The sequence below is a fragment of the Pavona decussata genome, unplaced genomic scaffold (genome assembly GCF_977016875.1).
Source record: "Pavona decussata unplaced genomic scaffold, jaPavDecu1.1 SCAFFOLD_237, whole genome shotgun sequence".
NCBI lineage: Eukaryota > Metazoa > Cnidaria > Anthozoa > Scleractinia > Agariciidae > Pavona > Pavona decussata.
In genome coordinates, this window is record NW_028145642.1 from 1,857,501 (window position 1) to 1,874,397 (window position 16,897).

The 16,897-nt window shown below is 37.7% G+C and overlaps 1 protein-coding gene across 1 annotated transcript in view; it reads right to left on the reverse strand.

The window, feature by feature from the left end:
- LOC146457854 (proton-coupled zinc antiporter SLC30A9, mitochondrial-like) overlaps nucleotides 1–14,827 on the reverse strand; it is a 20,489-nt gene extending 5,662 nt beyond the window's left edge. Inside the window, exons 1-12 of the mRNA XM_085091571.1 lie at nucleotides 14,649–14,827; nucleotides 13,231–13,338; nucleotides 12,661–12,781; nucleotides 11,339–11,437; nucleotides 10,324–10,415; nucleotides 9,751–9,821; nucleotides 8,988–9,061; nucleotides 6,095–6,197; nucleotides 3,715–3,770; nucleotides 3,373–3,508; nucleotides 1,436–1,475; nucleotides 1–18 (exon numbers count right to left, since the gene is read on the reverse strand). The exon at nucleotides 1–18 is cut by the window's left edge and continues 54 nt beyond it. Of these exons, the coding sequence (XP_084947697.1) occupies nucleotides 1–18; nucleotides 1,436–1,475; nucleotides 3,373–3,508; nucleotides 3,715–3,770; nucleotides 6,095–6,197; nucleotides 8,988–9,061; nucleotides 9,751–9,821; nucleotides 10,324–10,415; nucleotides 11,339–11,437; nucleotides 12,661–12,781; nucleotides 13,231–13,338; nucleotides 14,649–14,763 (1,033 nt within the window). The 5' untranslated portion in view covers nucleotides 14,764–14,827. The remainder of the gene's footprint in view (nucleotides 19–1,435; nucleotides 1,476–3,372; nucleotides 3,509–3,714; nucleotides 3,771–6,094; nucleotides 6,198–8,987; nucleotides 9,062–9,750; nucleotides 9,822–10,323; nucleotides 10,416–11,338; nucleotides 11,438–12,660; nucleotides 12,782–13,230; nucleotides 13,339–14,648) is intronic.
- Nucleotides 14,828–16,897: the final 2,070 nt, after the last annotated feature.

Consider the following 16,897-nt stretch of genomic DNA (forward strand, 5'->3'; position numbering starts at 1 on the left):
TAGCCAGTAGCAATGTGGCTGGTAAAGAGTTAAAACGTTGGAGTGTTATTGCTTATACATCTTAGAATATAGGCACCAAAATGAGTGGAAATGTATAAGTACAGATACAGAATTTAACATCAATTGTACAAGGCATCATACACCTCTCTTCACAGTCAACTGTTCACATACGAAATTTTGCTTTCTCCATATTTTGACTGTTTTCTACAGATTGCCAACTGAGACAAGCTGACTGCAAAACACAGCGGTAAAAATATTACAGTTTCCCTTTATTAGATCTAAGAGAAGACGGTGGTAGAGATTGGTGCGCATCCTGTAGACTCCTTACTCAAACAAAAGGACGGTAACGCCAACGAAAACGTCGCTTGAAAATATGAGTTCGCGTCACTTGCACTACTTCGCAATTATTCCAATTCGTTCAACTTGTACAATGTGGCCGAACTATCCAGAAACAGAACAGGTGGGAACGGCGTTCAAGCTGAGGCAGAGAATGAAAAATTTACCGTCATGTGCTCACGTTCTCCGCAAAGCCTTGAATTTGTCATTTTACGTTGTTGTTTGGCCAAGTACGGCGAAGAAGCGTACCAAAATTTATAACGCACGTGCAGAGCCTTTGTTTTTCTCATTAAATCCTACTGTTTTGTGGCGTTCTCGTTGCCGTCTTCGTATAGTAGCTTCTTAAACTCCCTACAGAAGCAGATCCCCCTTCTGACACCATGATTGTACCTTACATGTTCAAATGTCAATAAAAGAGAAATCACACCGTGTGATCAGCAGTCTACATTACTCCAGAACACTAAATGCAAATCATGTAACAGACATTGCGTGTTATAGCCAGATGAATGGAAGCATCTAACATTACGTTTAAACCACCAACATCATATCAATGTGATATGCTACCCTGGAAATTGAGTAACAAAATGCCAGCAATGATTTCCATCTTGCTGGAAATTTGGCCACAACACAACCTCAACAGTCAGCTTCAAAGATTTCATCTGTGTGAAATTAAGTGTTACTAAAAAATCGAAAAAAAAAAATTTGATCAACTTTCATCTTAGCAAAATCGACTGTCTTAACTGGAAGGTACCTCCAGACATTTCTGTAAAACAAACTGAGACATGGAACTTTGACAATTAAAGAAACAAGAATCAGTAACTACTACTAACAGAAGAATATTTGAACGCAGTAAATTTAAACACTGTATTGCACTTTTATTTTAGATGAGGAAGGTAGATTGCGATAGTATTAAGCCAGACTTCGTTAAATACAAAAATGTTTTTGATTCTGTAGCCGCAGCACCAACCGTTGATGTTGTTTGGCTGTTGTAGAGAGGTTACATTTACGAGATCTATCTAAGCCTACAAAGTTATGTTAACTAAGATCTAGTTAACCTAAGGTGCTGGTATCTAAAACAGAATGATAACGGTCAACTAACCTCCTTCCACTAAAAATGACCCAGCAAGAATAGTATAAGCCTGTGTCATGGAATAAGAAAAGGATAGAATTAGGTTACATCATGAATAAATATTGACTGCAGATGTACCATGTCGACGTTCGAAAAGGTTTTTACCGAGTTCAGCTTGAAAACTTTAATCAGACGAGCAGTGAATGGAGTGATACTAGCTACTAGGTAAATGAAACAAACGACACAATCCATCTGGATACAAATATACCGAAGCTGGAATTTTAAAAATATCTGGCATGAAGATGTGTCATTGTTGGCTTGTTGGTTTTCGTTTTCTTATGGAAAATCATACGGAGATAAACAAGTGAACCCTATGACTGTAAAAGCCAAACCCAACATTTTTTAAGCCAATATCCATTTGCGGAGGGGAGGGGTAACTCTAAACAAACATTTTGACTGAAGTGCAATCATGCCTGAAGGAAATTCACAAACAAACAAATCAAATGAATTTTTTTTCTTAAGGTAGCCCCATAACTATCGAGATCTTGCTTGACAAGCATACTTTATATCAAAGCGGTAACTATGTAATTAAGTGACCAGACAATGGATTCGATCTGAATAAGATGGGTCCTAAGTATTATCTAAATACAAAACCTACGGTTCAGAAACAATAGGCGAATCTTTGTTTACACTTTTTGCCTCATTAACATACGCTTATCACTCTCTGATGACGCCAATAAAATAAAAACTCTAAATATTGAAAGGACAGTTTTCTCTGAAAATTTGAGCCCAATACATCGAATGGTTTCGGAGAAATTCTCTCCTAAAAACTCGAAATTTTACAGAGAATGTATGGCTCGTTAACTTTTTCGCCACCCAGCAATTTCGCAGTTTTTGATGGCTGATAGTTCCTTTAATATTGCTTGCAAAGAGCTGAAAATTGCACAAATTGTTCAACTTAATCAGCTCTTTCAACTTTTGCATTTAGTTTATATATATACGGCCACGGCTTCTATGAGTTAAGTCGTATGCTAATGAGGAAAAATGTAAACAATGACGTCAGCAAAGATTCGCCTATACTTGTGATTCATCTTAACTTAATAAGGCTTTGTGAATCCGGCTCCAGAAATTTTCACTTCCAAAATGGATTTATGGTTCTTCAAATGTCGGTCGTCATGTTTTGAGATTTTGAAAGTACATGTAATACATGGAAGCTAACTAATAAACATGGTTAAAGGAACCCACCCTGAATGAGTGCTGGTAACTTGAAACAAATAACAAAACACAACAGGGTTAAAATAGTATTTCTGAAAATTTCACCTCTCATCTAAACGTTTAAATATCATTTGGTTTAAAAACGGGACTTTTCGAGGTTAAAATCTTTAAAATGAACTTCCTTTCGAGTAGTTTGATTACTGTTTATTTGAGAAGTATCGTATGCACCGTTTAGGCCTCTTTTTTCCTCATTTCTATTTTTGCCTCCTCCTCCCCCTCCTCCTTACTACGACCACCATAATGCTATTGTTTCACGCCGGTGTTTAGGTCCGCGAAATTTAAAAACAGCGGCGTGAAACAATAGTATTGTGATGGTGGTGGTGGGAAATGTGGAGGAGGAGGAGGAGGAGGAGGCAAGGTCAGCAAAAAATAGATAAACCTGTCAAACTAGTTCGTCACCTGTTGGTAAGCTTAAAATAGAACATGACATCATCCTATTATATCAATGTATTCTAACAGCCATTAATGAGAATCCACTGTATCTTATTTATGAGATCAAGACAATAGCCTATGAAGTCATCGGTGTTAATTTATTCTCCCGAAAAGTAATGAGATTCCACCGCAAAAAAGAGGCCTAAACGTTGCATTCTATACTACTTATTTACCAAGTGTACTCTGCTTGAAAGCTCCGAAAGACTTTTTCATAACAGGAATGACAATGCTTAACTGTCAAATTTGGATGTCCAACTTACCATAGCAAGATTTTCTAAGGGAGCAGGGTTAATGAGACCTGTAACACCATGGTACACTGTCACACCAGCTCCAAGAAAAAATATCCCCACACCACTGATGAGAGAATATACATAACGAGCTCTTGACCAGCCATATCTAAAGAGGGTAAGACAGCAATAGACTGTTTTTAGGCATGCACGCTATTTTCGTAACATAGGTCATCTATGGCTACAAAGTTGCAATCGAAAATTCCTTATAATGATATTAATTGAAAGACATGTGTTACGACAAACTTATCCTCTCTTCTGAAGACCTCTTAATAACCAGAAGAACTATATTTCACAATTCATAATGATACTTACGGGTGATCTGGAGAAGGTTTCTTAATGGAGGTTAAGATACCAACAGCTAACAAGCACTGAAATAGAGTGTTCCAGTTACTAGAGATTTACTGCATTTATATAAAATTTTAACGAGTTTTTAATGAATCACTCACCATCACCTCAATCAAGGGAATTATAGACAACATAAATATAATATATAAATTTTACGGTAAGTGAAATTTCCAAGATGGGAGAAACATCCCAAATGATTACATCAAGGCAATGTTTCAACACATTACAGCTGATGCTATATATTTTGGCGAGGGTGTAGTCGTACAAGCTTAAGCTGTACTATGATAGACTGTTCTACCACGTTAGAACGCATGGTTTCCAAAGATGGCCAGCATTGATGGAGAGTTAATTACTCCGTCATAAAAGCAACTGCATTGGCGCTTGTCAACAGCAATCCGACGACAAATTTTCCAGGATTCGAGCCCACAGTCCCCTGGGTTAAGTCTATTTATAGGCGCTGCAACTTCTTGCGCCGAGCTGGAACTACCATGTGTCCACCAGGACTGTTCGAGGAGTGCAAGCTTACTTTCCTTGCCGACATCAACAGGGCAATCACTCAACATAACATTCCTCCTGAAATTGGTGCTAAATGCTGACCAAACCCCTTGCTCGTACGTCGCGCTGGGAAGAATGACAATGGCTCCACGAAATTCCTCTGCAGTTCCAATAAAAGGCCTCACTGACAAGAGGAAATATTACTCTTACCCTTGTTATCTCGCTCTCAAGGCAATTTTTTGCCAGTGCAGACCATATATCAAGGGAAAACCATAGTCAGCCAGCCAAGAGGCTTCAAGTTTCCCAAAGGATTTGCAATTTCACAGAAACCAAAACATTACTCAAATGAAGAGGAAATGCTAACGCTAATAGATAAAGTAATCAAGCCACAAGTAGACCAAAAACGGAAGGAGCCGAGACTGCAACCAACGCAAAAAGCGTTACCTGTTTGGGACGTGTTCAGGGGCCAGAAAACTGACAAGGTTTTGTTGAAGTCGGCATCACTGAATATTGAGGTTGTGTCAGTTCCTGCACACATGACACAATTTCTTCCAGCCTCTGGATCTTACTGTCTATGGAGAGGCTAAGTGGTTCATGAAGGACCAGTTTACTAAATGGTATTCAGCAGGAATCCAAACGCAAATGGAATCAGGAACAAGTACTGATGACATTGAAGTCGATTTAAGACTGTTTGTCCTGAAGCCCTTGCATGCCAGCTGGATGGTAAGCCTATACAACCGCTTGACTAGCAGTGAGGGAAAGCGCTACGTTGCCAAAGGATGGGAGAAAGCAGGAGTTGCTGGGGTTAAAGTAAAGCAAAGGGTGAGTAAGTAAAGGGTGAGTCAGCTCTTCCTCTCGAGGATCCATGTCCTAATCAGTTGTGAGCGCAAATAGACGGTGTCATGTACTCTTGTATAGGTCTGCTTTGTTGCAAAGAAACATGTCAAACTGTTTTCAATTTCGTTTTGTTATAATATGGTTTTGTTCAGTGTCAATTGGAAACTATTGTCATGGAAAATTAAAATCAGTTGTGCCAATTCTGAGACTGTTTGTTAATGCAGATCAGTATTTTGACAATTTTCGCGAAATTTAGTTCCTTTTAATATATACCTTTGGCCAAATCACGAAATTAAAGCGGAGATGCAGTTTTAGCAAAGTAGATGAAGTGTTAGATGAGCTGTCAGTGCCATATCGCCCAGTTCAGTTGACTGCAGTCATGAAGACAGACCAAAGTATGCTGAAAATTTCAATACCACCCTCATTTCAGGCAAATATGAATCCAATGTTCATCGATGGACCCTACTGGAGAGTACCTTGAAGGTCTGAACAGTTCATATATTTGTTCATATATTTCTTTACGCAACTGCTTAAGTTGCGTCTAGCTTCGAGGATCTTTCTTTTATTCGATCTTTCATCCGCAGTTCAAAATATATGTTTCATATATTTACATTCATTTATTCATCCTTGACGGGTATTTTACGAACTCACAATATGACCAGCTCCCAGTTGGCTTAATAGCCCAGTTGGTAGAACACTGCAACGGCATCGAAGACGTCATGGGTTCAAATCCCGTTCAAGCCTGAATTTTGTTCAGGCTTTCTTTTCACAACTAATTAAGTTGCGTACAAACTGCGAGGATCTTTCTTCTATTTGATCTCTTATCTGCAGTTCAAAACATAATTTTATGTTTCATATAACATTCTTTCATATATCTGTGTCACTCAAAAGACGATATCTGATTGTTCAAGCGATCTAGATCATTAACTTTGAGAAAAAGCACTCATGGAACACCCATGAAGAAATAAAGAATCTTAATAGTTAGAAAGGAACATTACATTTGCACAGTATATACCTGGTTTAACATATCAGCCAAAGAGTGAATAGATTCTGATAACATGGTTGCTGATCCAGTGTATAAATATGCACCAAATTTAAACAGCATAACAGCTAAGTTGCTGAAAGAAAACAAATTACAACAGATAAGTATTTATTAAAAGATGATGCAAAGTAGCGAAACACTCGGTAAGTATCTAAGAAATACACTTAAATTAATACATACACAGATCATTTATAGAGACAATTCAGTGCCTCTTTCAAATACCTTGTTAAACCATATAATATGAAGTCATGCAAAATTGAGGGGTGGGAAACCTATAATATCAACTACTGGAGAATTATTTTGCCAAGGGGTGAAGAGAACATATCAGGTGTGACAGATGCAGTAGCTATCGCCAACAATCTCTACTTCACATGGAGAAATGTATCCATGCACCAGGTTCAGATGGGGAGTGAAACTTTACATCAGAATGTCATGTAGCAACGTGGTAGAGGCCACAGGAGTTATGCAATGCAACTGCAGATGATCGAAACAATGCATCTATGACTACCAATGATCTTAGATATACTGTAATACTTGGAGTACAGGGGCCAGAAGAAAACTACCTTCTCTTGATGCGCAGAAGCTAGAGGAAGGAAGATCATTATGGACATTGTATCCCTGCATCGGTTATTGACTCCATCACCAGGCAGGTGCTGAAATTGCCCTCTAGGAACATGTAATCAGATCCGAAGGAGCATTTTGAAGGAGAGATTTCTTAAACAGAAATAGTCCCATGTATCTCACACTTCTGAGACATTTAAGCACAAATTCCTTGATCAACACCAAAACAAGATTCCATATCCTGTTCGGTAGAGGTACACCTCTGTTGGATTGTTTCCAACCAAGTGTATCTGGATCAAGTAAGTAGACAAGTGCATAACTGTTTTCATCATATAATTGTTGTCTGGGCCAAAGAGTCTTGACCAAGCTAAAAAACTTGCATCCAGACCGAGTGAGTTGTTCAGCTACAAGATCATGTAATGTGTACAAGCCACTTGTGAATCAAAGAGAGATCCATCATGTGCACCAAAGAGCAGGGGAACACCTATCAAAGAAAGAGTGAAGTTAATGAGTTTTAAGCATGCTGTGGGAAGATCATTTGTCTCTAGACTTCATGCAACTTAAGCATTTCCAGGCTGAATGGGGTTGTGTGATCATACAAGAGAAAACAGCAAATGGAGAAAGACTCCTGAGAGTTTCTGAGAAAAATCAGCGTCTGCATCCTTGATTTTTCCTTCCGGCTGGAAAGCACGACCTCAAAGACCTACAAAAGGAAGGAAATTCTGCCTCTACTCCTGTTCAAGTATGGCATCTCCCACATTTAGGCGATTTATCACCCAAGGAAATGAGGTCAGATTTGGACAGTCTTAGATTCATCAGCTACGTTGTTGGTCACCTCTCAACATGAATAGTGTTTTTGGCGTCCTGTTTCAAAGAAATGACGGTAATGGCTGACATTGAGCAAATCTTCCACCTCTTCCGTATGGTTTCCAAACACCATGGTTTCCTGCTTATTCTTCGTTTTGAAGGTAATGAACCAGAAAAGACGATTGTGGAGTTTGCGGGACCACTTATCCTGTTCAATTAGGATCCCGGTCCAGCAATGGCTTGTTTCTCTTGTAGAATGATGGCACAGAAACATTTGGCAAAGCCATCAGAGAGATAGTTTGGACAGGTATCAAGATGTTTCTTTCAATGAGAATGGCCCTGGAATCTGAAAACAGGTGAATGTGTGTACTTGTCCAGTAAGGTGCGAGCCTCCTAGATCTGCAGGATTAGCTAATTTATTTGGTCATCCCTTTGTACAAATTTTGCTAGTTGTCAGGGACCTGCAAAAGAATTCAAGGACCTGAAGAAGTTGCCAGCAGGATTTCTAAACACAGCTGTTGACTAAACACTGCCTTCGATTCACGCCTTTCTTCAGGTCAATCAAACTCAGATGGTCGCTATCAAGGTGGCTACCCAAGAAGAACGCATTCCAGGCAAATGAAGAGCCTTAAAACCTGCCTGACAACTGTCAACGAGAAAGGAGCAAAAGATACTGGAATTGTGTGAGCTGTATAGCTTGGACCCCTTCATTAATAACAACCGTGAGCTCCAAGTTGGAAATCAACTTTTTTTGCCTCTCAAACCTCAGTGGTGACGAAAAGTACCAGGCGTTATTATCCAAGGTACAAGATTTCTGTATCTGGTGATGGGACCCTACATTAAGAAACTGTATCACTAAAGCCTTGGTGACCAGAGGTGATGGTACGGTGATACTACACCAATACATATCGGTACTCTCCATGAACCAACATTTACGGATACCCTTAGACATCAATGCATCTCCACCTTGGCCACTTCCCAAGAGTGCTAAAAAAGCTGACCAAAAATGTGGGAACCAATGTGGAAAATCCTTCATTTTTGTGCCTTCATAAAAAGCTTGCCATTTGTCTCATACTCAGTCTTATGGCAACTCAAGTAAGAAACCGAGACAGCAGCAAGTCAAGAGTCTGTCTGGTAAACTATATGTGTATTTGAATTTGAATGGTTTTGATCAAGAGAAAGGCATGCATAGTTCTTAGAGTGTACATACTTTTAAATCCACTCTTCTGCTTACACCTTCAAATGCTACAATTTTATATTTTTATGCTACTTGGTAGTCTTTGTATCCAGAACCTTCAGACATAGAGAAGTCAAATTCTTAAGATGTAGGTGTTGAAAGAAGTTTTTATTTTCATTATACATTATTTTGATCATACATTCACTGAAGGATATAAGCTGGTGACGGCAGTAGAAAAGAACAACTCAGATCAACACTGTGCATCAACAAAGTGGTATCTGACAGTAAAAGCATTTCTAAAAATGGAAGTTACACAGATACCTGCAAATTGCATAGGTTACAACTTTGGCAGAGCCTTTTAGCATCATATTTCTTTGTGTCCTTTCACCAAATTGCTAAAAATGGCAAACATATTATTTTAAAATGTTATATATACATATATCACAATACGACCCTGCACTCATACATGTAAGAGAGATTATTGCGTATTAATCTATAAATATTCTATTGTAACCAACAGGAGCGTTTCTTTTGCAATGAATACTGTACAGTAAATTTGTTGATTTTCAGTCAGAGTAAATTGAGTGGTACACTGCATTTCATACATGATTTCTACCATTGAAGTTGAGGTTTCATATGCTTTTCCCCTCAGCCTAAGGTCAGATTTCTTAATATCGTAACATTAAGGTACTGCTTTACTGCACTATACAAATCTTCTTGAACAGTTTGTACTGAAAATGAATATTTCAAACAGGGATCCAGGATTTTGCAACAAAACATAAGACATTTTTGATAACAGAACAAGAAAAATCAAAACTGATGACATGTGTGGCAAAGTTTCTATAACTCATTGTGAAAATGTTTTTTGTGCAAACCATTCTTTTATTACAAATGCTACTATAAAAAGCTGTGATGTAGAGAAAAAAGCTTTTTCTCAGTGACTTTATCATGTCAGAAACTGGTATCAGATAGAAAAATGCAGTTATTACCTGGGTACACTTGGATCCCTTGGCAACAAATCAGTCAAGTGTAATTAAATATACATAACTAGTTAGTATAGAGAGAGCTAGTGTTAACAGTGTACCTGGTTTTCCTCTTTCTTCTTTGAATGATCCCTTATTGTCTTCTTTAAATGTCCTATAAGTGCTCCTAACCCTAACAGTGAATAAATTCAGATCTTCTGTGACGACAAAAGGGATGATGGTACAATATATTTTTGTAAATATGAACCAAAAACATATAATAAACAAATTCTTTTCAGCTAGCCTGGGGCATCAAGACTGACAAATATGGTCAAATGTGTCATGTAATTAACATGAATGTTGCAAGTATTTGACAAGAAAATTACTAAATGTGTTGTTGCCCCCACAGAAGATTTTAGATCTGAACCCTCAATTATTCTTTAAAATTACTTTAGAGTGGTAGTTATTTTAAAAACAATAAAGTAACGTTTGGTTTTATCAACATTGTTTTAACAACATAATTTACTCTGATGAAACAGCATTCAAATCTTTTTGTGGTGGCCATTAGTTATCTTCAGTTATATATTACCTATGTTGATACAACCAAGCATTCTTTTTCCAATCCACACCGACACAGCACCATAGTTTCTTTAGAACCTAAAACTCTCATCCATTTGTAAAATAGTAAAGCTTACCTTTTCTATAGCGTTCACTTTCCTCATACGCCTTTTTTCTGTCCCAGATCTCTCTTGCAAGACCTTCAGGTCCTCCCCAAATTTCATAAGACCTTTTGGTAGAAATGTTTAAATTCAGAATTTGTAATTTATTGCTAATTGCTGCAGCTGCTGTAAAGCTACATGTACACAGTACTATTTGTACAGGCATAATATGTACTCCACAGCAAAAACGGCCAATGGATAATTACTGAGTTACAAATATTATTAATAATAATATGATAAAGTATTAACCATGATATGCCTTGCTTTCTTAATATGTAAGTTATGCACTGGAGAATTTCCAAAAAGAAGTAACTAAAGACAAAATAGTTGTTGAGACATGGGAGGGACATGGATATTTTCTCAAAAAAAAACTTTTTGTCTGGGACATTACAAAAAATTAACTTCAATAAGCAATTTTTTTGGTATTAAGTCTCTATTTTGTTAACTTTTCTGCAAAAAAAAAAAAAAAAAAAAATACTGAACATCACGTCAAGACAAGCAGAATTAATGTTTGAATCATTTCAAGTAAACATCACAGTACTACAGTGGTAATCCTTTACCTTAGATGCTGAAGAACAAGTTAAATAATTAGTTTTGTATTGGGCTAAGTTGCAAAGCAACAAAGCCTCCAGTTAGCCATCAACACAGTGCAGGATTGACCTGCTTGCACAACCAGCAGAATTAACCACACAGCTATCAAAACAAAATTGACCAATAGAGCTTACAATACAATCAAACTAACAATGGCAATGAGTAGTCTCCATGCAGCCTTTCTTAGTGTCGCCACGCAATAGTCAGTGGGGAGAAGCACTGCATGATGACACTAAGAACGGCTGTGTAGGAGATTATGCAACGAGTTAATGAATAATTTTGTATTTTTAGACAACAACGAGGACATCAAGTGACACTTCACTTAAAAACACATGATCAAACTTTAATTTTAAAAGCTTCTAATTACTTCTTGAGTAAACATGTTATACTAACACAGCACCTTTTCTCTACATCTGATTTCAGATAACAAACATCTGGAGGTTGCTCTGGATCACTGTAGGCACTACGAACTGCTGTAGTCTTCAGACCTTCTAAATCACTGAAATTTGATCAATAACTTTTGTTATACAAAAACTTAATTTGGCCTCAGTGAAAAAATTATAAATTTTGTGAGACATATTTAAATAAAAAGATTACAAAGTTACTGACAACTGGTGAAACCTTTACTTTTTTTTAATTTTATTGCCTTACAGAACACAGAACAACTGCTGAAATCTACTGCATTATTTATCAAAATAATGGAATTTGTTCCTGTTCAAGGATGTAGTGGATTGTTTTAAAAAAATTTGATGTGCTACCTGATAAATTAATGTACTACAGCAGTGTGTTCATATGATTATTTAACTATTTAGATTTATAGGGGAGGAGTGAAGCACAACCTGAAGGGTTGGATCAAGGACTGCCAAGCTCTACAGAAATCTTACTCTCAACAGATTAAGAGACGGAGCAATAGTCACAAGACTACCTCACTGTAGCAAGTACAACGAGCAACAGTCAGACTTTCACCGACCTAAATGGTGACCTCATTCACTCAAAGCTTTATTGCACTCCTATAATCCTCAATTACTGCCAGTTCACACAATAAAATGAAAATGCAGCCCTCAGCTTCGTATTTGTGTTTTGGCAAGCATGTGCAAGCCTTGAAATGCTTAACTGAATTACCAGCCTTTGTTTTACTGAGCACATTGGGCAAACAAAGTGGAGTAAATCACTTGGGGGATCATTCACTGAGATTACAAAAAAGTGATAGGCTAATGCGTGAATTTCAGCCAACCATACTTACATCCTTTATTGAACTGCAGATGAAATAAATATGAATAAATGAGGGAATAAATGTACGTACATGACTGGGATGGTCTCCTTTTTATCCATTCTTTCATCCACAGTTTAAATATATGTATTTCATATATTTTACTTCCAAAAAAAGTTAATATTATCTAAAATTTACTAGTTCCTTGTTATAGTTGGTTAAGGCAACCTGCATTAAAATAAAATTTGCTTACACATTATTTGTTTTATTTTGTTTCAACACTGCTCTGAAACTTACTAGCTTTCCTCAAGATAAAAAAAATGTATTATTTTATTATGGAGATATCAATAGTTCTTAACATGTAATAATCAATCTGCGTGCCAATCTTGAACTCATTTGTAGCAATTTGGATTTCCCGGCCAAATTTCCTCTTAGCATGGTATGCTCTTCATTTATTTAATGTATTTATTTATTTTGTACAATTAACATTTGTGTATTTATGTATTACATACCTTGGTTTAAGGAGGTAGTCACTCATGGCACGTGTTGCAGAAAGGAAGGTGTTTTGGTAATATTTTCTATTATAATTGACATCCCCTGATGGTAGCTTAAAAAGCCTCTTTGATCGTTCACCTAAATGACATACAAGCATAGTTACCAACAGTTGACAGGTTGAGAGCATTAACCACCTTGAGTCAAAGTTCAGGTTGTGTTTTTGCTCAGATCTGCTTAGATATTTTTTCAATGTGTTACCCTCATTTCGATAGGACACAGAAAATTCATGGATAAGGGCAATTTTCCCTTCAGAGCATGCACTCTGTTGTTACCCTTCATTTTTGCTGTTTCAAAGCAATCCATCTTTTCCAATAATTTTTTTTATTGCAAATGATGGTCGAAATGGAAACAAAAAAATAGGAGCACTTCTTTAGGAAAGAAGTGTTGGCCACAGGCAAAAAGTGAGGCAAATATGAATAAAATGAAACATAATAATTGGATATAAGATGGTTATATGCTGTCAGCTCTTCAATTTAGCTAGAGAGTGGAACAAGGGTGTAACATGTCGTACTTTAAATGTTACTTACCTTTGTTAGTAGTCTTCTTATTGACTGATTTGGCTTGGGTTGTACCATCTTCTGATCCTCCATTGACTACAGTATGGTTTGAACAACTTCTTAATATATTTTTAGACCCTTGACAGAAAAAAAGATTTTATGAATATAAATTAACCAAAGGAAGATGATGTATGGTTTCATCTAATCTGTCTGCCTGTCTGTCTACTGAATGGCAGCAGATTTTAGTGAATACAGTGAACTCTCTCATAGCGACCACTTCTCCTAAGCGACCACCTTCCGTAAGCGTCCGCCTCGCAAACAACCGTTTTGTTTCTCAGTTAAATACTGTTTTAAGAGCTCTCTCGTAAGCGACCACCACTCAAATTTCTTAAGGGACCACGACCACTTTTTAGGCCAGAAATTACACATATTCTTTCGTTTTCCGTTTCCGGTAAGCGACCACCCAACAAAATCACGTATGATCGCTTGTAAATCATTACTCAGAAGTGACAAAAGTTCAATTTTGATGACGCTTCCCCGGACTGTTGACAGATAACGACAGTTTACAGACAGAGAAGATGGCTATAATTAGATCTTTAGGTAAACCGGAATTGTTACAGTGATCTGTTCCAAAATGAACCATGAACCATGTTATACAAAGTTTCATCAGAAGAATGAAGTGATGTGAAATAAATCAAATAAATTAGTTTCTATTTGCCATATTTTAGCTGCTAAGATGATATTTTTATGTAATTAATTAATCAATCCAGTATTAAGGTTAGTTTGTTGATCTTTCCCGTAAGCGACCACCTCCCGTAAGCGACCACTTTGTCGTGCACCAAGAGTGATCGCTTACGAGAGAGTTGACTGCAGTTCTAACTTTTCTGAAATTTGTGACTGTTCAGATTGTTTTTTCACAAATCTACATCTACATTTAATTGAGTCTGTAAAGTCGTGAGACTTTCACAAAATCATGAAACTTTACTTAAGACAGGTCTTAATGCTTCATCCAAGAGCAAATTAATAAAGATAGACAAACCTCTACAACATTCAGGGCTGTCATTAGGTAGATGGTAGCTGACAACTCCAGCAAGACAGCTGGGACTATGACAGTCGGGGAGACCTTTTAGTTTATGGCTGGCTACGTTCCTTATGGGGCCAGCTTTTCCAGAACTTATTTTGATTTATTTAAGCTTATCATTTATTTTATCACAAAACAAAAGGTTTCATAAAAGGGCTTAAAAAAAAAGTGGCAAGGAAGCCTAAGAAACAAAAGTCACACATGTACTGATTAAAATCATCGCTGCTTTGCAGTTCAGTAAGCTTAACTATTTTGTGATTATTTAAGTCAACATGGATTTCAGAAGAAAAAAATTGAGCATAAAACTTTGCTCGCTCTGACAGTCATACAATAATAACAATAGCAAATCAGTCCCGCAGTACCATACCTTTACAAAATTCATGGTGAAGTCCACCTTTTTTCCATGAAGAAAAACCTTTCAATTGTTGAATGAGACTAATGCTCGCATTTCGTGGTGAATGTTTCCAAACAGTTGCCCACATTTTCAAACATCTTCCAATTCAGAGGAAAAGTTGTCGGCCATTTTGCTAGTGCCTAGGCTCTCTCATGTCTTATTGTCCGCGCAAAACCTGAAGCGGAGCGGTCCCGTGTGCTCGTTGTCGAATCGTTGTCCACGATTAAAAACTTATTCGATAAACTTGATGCGATGTAAAACAATACAACCCGGATAACACATACAAATTTTACCAGTCAGATTTGTCGAACCCGGTAAAAATAAAATAAAGGAGTCACGCTGGATGACGAATGATCGAGATATCGTGACATCTCAGAGGCCAGTGAAACACCTAATTAAGGGGCCGTCACGCAATAGCGTGACCACCGGTTTTTGAAATGCCCGGGTTTTTTTTCTTCTTCAGTCGTAGTGGTCACCCATCCTAGACATTCAGGTGTCACTTGGTCTATTTCTCAGCTACTGAAATCGAACGCTGAACTGATTTAATGCAGTTTTTGAATTTTCGCGGTTTCAGTACAGTCTGAGTTAGTCTGGGCTGTTCACTGTTATTAAAGTTCCAGGCTTGCAAAAAAAGATTGTTTTGAATCTCAAGGAATCGAGTATTAACTGGGTTAAAAAACCTATTTATTTGAACTTGAACTCAATATTGGAAGACTCGCTGCAAGTGAGCCGCGCATAAAGACCAGCTTCTCACGCAAGGATTCGAAAGGATCTTTGTAAGTGTCGAGTACCCGTTATGGCAGATAATTTTTTTTCCTACGAATACCAGGTAATACACAGGCAGCCCAATCTCACAATCCGATAACATGAACGTGAAATCGATTTTGTATTTCGGTGAGAAAAGAGTCGTGTTGAAAGGCGGGATTCTTGTCTGAGTTATCAGGGAATACGAACGAAATAGAAGGAGAAGTTCAGATGGAGAAACGTTGAGGGTATTTCGAGCTCGTTCGCGTATTTTTATTACCTCACTGTTAAAATCGTTGAGCCATGGGCGTCATGGGCCCTGGATGGTTTGACGGTATTAAGCAGCAATCAAGTCACGCCAAGTAGCGTAACGGAAGGTCAGCAAGACGACCGCTTATTAAGCCTTTTTGGCTTTCTTGTTGCAAAAGTGGGACTAACTATACAATAACAAATTAAAGATCTATCGAAGTAAATCACCCCTCTTTGCGTTTCAACATACTGCAACTGCCTTTTATTTTGACTCCTCTCTTTTCTGTGAGCCCCTCCTTGATGAGCTCTACTCGCCGCACTCGGGGTGCATTTGATTCTTTTGGGGACGATTGTGGCTATCTTAATTCCGGTTCAGGAATAACACAATAGACAGAATATCAGTTTCACCCCTTCATATTGTATTTATCGTTGGTTTGCGGGATGTGCATCACCTGTGAAGTTGATCTCTAACGTGGTAGAATATCAGTTCGACTGTATTTTTAAGCTTCATCTCCAACTTTACCATCACGCAAATTAAGGGGCGCGTTTTCGTTTTGGGCACTATTGCGGAATAGAAATACACGGAAGAGACGGTATTCATGTTCTTCTGAGAGCTATTCTGTTTTCGTAATGAACAGAATAGTACTCCGTTGATTCTGCCCCTGATAGTCATAGCAGAATGAAAGAAATCAAGTTTGGTCAGAAAAGAGGAATTGCTTTCTTCTGGCCGAAGGTTTGTAGGTTAATGGAAATGGCCGGCGTTGCCTTCTTTGAAAATTCATTAGTCTTCATTAAATTTCAAAATGACGAAGAGCATGGAGCTCGTACGAAGACGCGAACCTTTTCCAATTTATCTGTGGTATGTAGCAGGCCTTCAATGGTAATGCAAATGAATAAGTCGACTTCACGATAAATCAGAACCACGCTTTACACGAACCTTTAAACGATGCTCAAATTACAGGAAAAATGAAACTCCTCGGAAAATAACTATATGGTTTCGAGCATACGCTGATATGGTAACCCACTGCTGGAAATGTGTTTGGGATATAGCGTAGGTCTTCTACTTTCCTCGAGTATTTTCGGAAGGCTTTGGTAATCTTTGAAACGGTCTGAGACTGTACAGGAAAATAAATGTCCGACGCTTTTTAACACAGTACCGGCAGCGTGGGGTTGGTATCCTTCAGCCACTCAACTGAGAAATAAGGTAAGTAGAGTAATACGTACCCGCT